At 30.2% G+C, this 5,275-nt stretch overlaps 1 protein-coding gene across 1 annotated transcript; it reads right to left on the reverse strand.

The window, feature by feature from the left end:
• Positions 1 to 323: 323 nt before the first annotated feature.
• LOC120077901 (scopoletin glucosyltransferase-like) lies at positions 324 to 2,082 on the reverse strand. The gene is given in 4 exon segments (XM_039032003.1): positions 324 to 924; positions 927 to 961; positions 964 to 1,078; positions 1,080 to 2,082. Coding segments are annotated over 4 exon segments (1,434 nt in total). The 5' UTR covers positions 1,878 to 2,082; the 3' UTR covers positions 324 to 438.
• Positions 2,083 to 5,275: the final 3,193 nt, after the last annotated feature.

The raw sequence follows: 5,275 nt of genomic DNA on the forward strand, positions 1-5,275 counted from the left end.
ATCTTATCGTAGTATTAAAAAAATTTCAATGGTTTGGACCATGAAAATGAGTTAGTCTCATAATTTTTGTAAATAGTAAGTTTTATTTTCCCATAAATTTTATTTTGAGAAACTACTAATAAATTAGTAATCTATTTATTGAAGAGTTTGTTAATTCATACATTATAATTAATTAGATAAATTTTATAAAATTAATACCTAAAAATACAAAAAAAAAAATCATTTATTATTATATGATAAAACTTTGATAAATGAAACAATTTTATTATATTTTGTTTTTAGGTGTATAGAAAAAAAATTTGAAACAAAGAAGAAGAAAAAGATAATGAAAGATATGACATCACATGCATATTTAAATCTCAAAAAGGCAAACCAAACATTTGGTGGATCACATAACCATATAAGAAAAGTCCCATCAGAACCAGTTGAAAATTGAATCTAAAATGCCAACAATTTCAACTCTTCAATTAAAGCATCCAAATTTGAATATGAAGATCCGTCTTTCCCAACTGCCCTCTTCGCCTTCTTTGCAAGTTCTGTTGCTCTGTTTCTCATCTCTTCTCCTTCTTCTTCCTCCATTATTCTCCTAATCGCTTTCTCCACAGCTTCACTTCCGATGAGATCTCCCACACCAGGCTCCCATTTCTGAACCCCGACTCCAACTCCGGTTTTCAGCACCTCCGTCACCAGTTTCTCGTTGTAAAACTGCTCCGCCCCCACCGGCCACGTCACCATCGGAACCCCGGCTGCCACTCCTTCCAGCGTCGAATTCCACCCGCAGTGTGTCACAAAACCGCCCACCGAAGGATGATCCAATATCAAAACCTGCGGTGCCCATCCTCTAATGATCAGCCCTGTTCCTTCCATCCTCTGTTCGTACCCTTCTGATAGCCAATCTTTTTCATCTTCCTCTTCTTCCCCTTTCCCTTTCTGACAACCCAGATGAAATTTTTCCCGGAAGCTCCAGCCCAGTTGCAATCTCCTTCAACTGAGCAGAGTTGAACTTGGCCAAACTTCCAAAACAGACATACACTACCGAATTGGGTTTCTGGGAATCGAGCCATTTCAAGCACTCATTGTTCATCAATGGCGGATTTCTCCCTTCTGCTTAGTTTTCTTGAGTATCAATTGTTGCATAATGAAAGTGGACCAATTGGCCACGCCTTTCTTCCCAAGACATCTCTATAACAATCTACATACTCTGCTTCCAGCTCGTAAAAACTGTTCACAACAACTCCGTAGCAGTGCGATTCCGACTCTTTAACTTTGGTGAAAAGTTTGGTGAACTCGGTCTCGACATTCTCCCGAACGAATACGGGGAGTTTCATTTTGGTTAGCTTAATATCTCCGGGGAGATAAGGAATGGGAAAAGGCTCTGTATCTGAAGAAACATTCTTGTACGGCTCGTGAAGTCTCATGAACTCGGAAGCACATAGAGAGAAACAACTTGTGCCATGGAAAATGAGTCTGGGAATCCCAATTCTGTCGGCAACATCGTTGGTCCAAGGGAAGAACATATCGGAGACGAGGCAATCGGGGCGATTCTTCTGAAGAGCCTCCTCAAAAGGGGCTTGAAGCAAGCTCACTGCTTGGAAGAATTTTGGGAGTAAATCCATGGATGGAATGGAGTCGACATTTTCACAAGAATCTGGTAGGCCCGCTTCCGCAGAAGGGAATTTGAGGATGAGAAGCTGGATCAGTGAATTGGAATTGTGAAGTGATTTGGAGATGGAGATGGAATTGAGAGGGGTAGTGACGATGGTGATCTTGATGCCGCGAGAAGCAAAGAGTTTGGCCATGTCGACGATGGGAATCATGTGGCCCTGAGCCATGAATGGGAACATGAAGATATGGAACTGTCGGCCTTCGCGGCCCATGGTGGATGAATTATTGATATATGAAAGAAACGAGTTGCAGATACAGAGAAGATGGAAGATTTTGTTGGAGAAAATGAAGATATGAAGAAGAAAGTGGGGATTTGGGAGAATTTATAAGAATGGAATTCTTCAATGTCTTAGTTTTTATGAAAAAAAAATTATGTACAAAGGTTGTCCTTTTGTTAGATAATTCAATTTTCTTACGCACCATTTCTGAAGCATTAGTTTTTGTCTCTCGTGGTCACGGCAAATTGCCTTTTTTTATTATATATATAAAATTACATTTCTTTCTTTCTTAATTTATTTTTAAAGAAAATATTTTATTAATCTTATCACACATCAAACTAATAATCTTGAATTAATACACCCTTTTTTCTTAACAAATTAGAAAAAAGAAATATATCACTATCATTAAACATAATCTATGGAATTTTTACGTATCATTATTGGATTATTTAATAAATACCTAATCCAAATATTTTGATAATGCATTGATGCATAAAGAGTAGTTAAATGTAAAGAGATAATACGTTGAATGTTGGTCAAAATCAACATTAATCTATTAATTTAAAGAAAATTAGTTAAAGTGTACATAGTTCAACATTAATTGATATACATTCATCCTTTCTTTGAAGTCAAATGTTTAAATACTCATAATTTCAATTGTGCTAAATAAATTAAGAAAAATAAAGTAAAATATGGGTAAAATATCGTGATTTAACAACTACTTAAAAAGTGAATAGATGGAAATTTAGAACAAAAGATGTATTGTCTATTAGAAAATTTTCTTAGTTTAAAATATTGATCAATGACTGATATTTTAATTTGGTAATACTAGTTTGAAAGTTTTCAGGAAAATAAAAGCTTTGTTGATCAATCGAAGATTTTGGTACGAAAGTTGGGTTTGGTTGAATAATCTTGGTTTTAAAAGCACCGATTGTTTAGTTTTAGTGGGAAGTTTAAGGACCTATTTGGAAGAGAATCTAGATTATGTTCACTCAATTCAACATCGAGAGAAAATTCGAATTATATTTCTCAAAACTATTTTTGGATTTTTTAATCCAAATCGTGTAAGTTCCGAAAACAACATTTTTATGTTGTCGTACAAATTTTGAGTTTTAAATTTTCAAAAGTATAATTATATTAAATAAATTATAAAAATATTTAAAAATACAATATTTCATATTATAAACTCAATTCATTTTTAAAAAAGTATAATATATATTATGTATTATGTAATGTATTATAAATTGTATAATATTACAAAATAATAATTATATAATTTTTTTGATATAAATCAAGTTCATAAATAAATTATTATAGTTTATTATCAACTAAATGTTAGAAGGTAATTACAACTACTTTTACATAATATCAAACATATTTTAAACAATTGTTTAAATTAGAATTCAATTTTTGAATCGCTACCAAACATATATCTAAAAATATGAAATACAACCATGTTTTTTTTTAATCCCTTGTTTTCAAGTTTCTGTTTTCAAATTCTTACCAAATAGGCCCTTAACTTTCTAAAAGTTTGATAGTTGCTTTAAAAGCATTACAAAAATATGTATTTTGTTTAAGATGATTTCAAAAGAAATGATTTTTCAAAGTTTGATCTGAAAATTACTTATCAAGTATTTTTTATGTATTCACTTTTTCACTAAAAGAAATTATAGTACTAAAAAGAAAAAAAGGCTAAGTTGTTTCTATTAATGATTTGAAACCATACCTTAGAAATCTTTCGGAAGAATTTACTTTTCCAAGTTATATTTTACTTTTGTATTTTTTTCTAACATAATTAAATAGATAAGACATCAATTATCATCTCAAGTATCAACCTAAATTTTCATATTTTTGGTTCATTCAATAGATTATCAAATCATACCACCTCATTTAAGGTGTAAGTTTACTTTTTCCTTTTTCTAATGAGATGTCTAAGATTCTAGAACATAGAGTAAACCAAAAGCCTAGAATAATTTAATGAAAATTTAAAGACGTCATAAATTGAAATATTTAAAAATATATAGATTTGTAAAAGAATGAAAAAAAGAGGCATGAATTTGATTGGAGGTTTTGAGTTTGTAGTAGAAGATATGGATTGATGAGTCAAAAGATTGGACGAATTAATAATAAATGAAGCCGTTGGTGGAAAATTTTTGGGTGATAATAGTGTAGCACTTGCGTCACTAAATTCTTATAAAATAAAACTCAATCTCCACCGTACATTATATTTCACAAAGATGATCTGAAAATTTATGTGAGTATTGTAAATGATGCTTATGAGTATGGTAAAACTCATTCTTTTTTATGTGATGTTTATTAATAGTTTATTGATGCTTATGAGTATTGTAAATCACTTAGATGACATTTGATGTAAAGAGTTAGTTGAGTTGAGTTGATTGTCTGTGTTTGTGGTGTAAAGTTTGAGTTGAGTTTGAATGTATGTATTTGAATATTGAGTTGATTTAATTTTAGAAAAAACGTTTGTATTTGTATGTAGAGTTTGAGTGATATCTCGTTCTCTTTAAAGAGATTCAAGCCCTCTACAGTGTGTATTTAAACTTCCAGTGCAACATATATTCTCTAGTCTATCCTCTCCACGATGCAACAACCAATCAAAATATTATGTAGCTCAAAATATTTTACCCTGAAATGCTGAGCTCAAAACTTCACAGCTAAAACACCCTTTTTTTGGCCAATTGCTCTTAAAAGACCTAATAAAGAACGTAAGAGAGAAAGATATGTTAAATATTTATTAGTATGTAATGAGATAATGATAAAAGTCCTTTTATAGTGAGTTAAATCTAATATTTATTATACGTGTTAAATAATATTTAAAACTCAATCTTTTGCACACAAAAAACTCTCTTTTTAACTTGAATAAAACTTCAACTTTAAGTTAGTTGTTTGAATGTTAAAAATGTAACAACAAAAAGTTCTATACTTTAATCTTATGATTAATTCAATTGATTCACAGTGAAATAAAAAAAAAAAAGTGTATCACACTTTTCCATTGTTATTGAATTCAAAACATATGACAAATTATATTCATTACGAGAAATGTTAGTCTTTTTTTTAAGCTAACTCAAACACTTTAATTATTGATTCAAACTCTAAATTTTAGAAAATTTAAAATAAACCACAGTATTATTGTCATTTTATTATTTTAACACAACCATAAATGTTAATTTTTTTAACAAAAAAGAAAACAAAAAAAACAAAACCAATTCTTTTTTTTTTTTCATTTGTGAAATATGAATTTTAATTTTTATGATAAATAATTTTTTTCTCTTTAGTGTACAGACATTTGATTCATTACATTTTACACTAATACAATAAGGTGATATCTATATTTATGCAAGAGAAGTGCATGATTTATTATTGAAGTGGTAAAA

The sequence above is a fragment of the Benincasa hispida genome, chromosome 5 (genome assembly GCF_009727055.1).
Source record: "Benincasa hispida cultivar B227 chromosome 5, ASM972705v1, whole genome shotgun sequence".
Classification (NCBI taxonomy): Eukaryota; Viridiplantae; Streptophyta; class Magnoliopsida; order Cucurbitales; family Cucurbitaceae; genus Benincasa; species Benincasa hispida.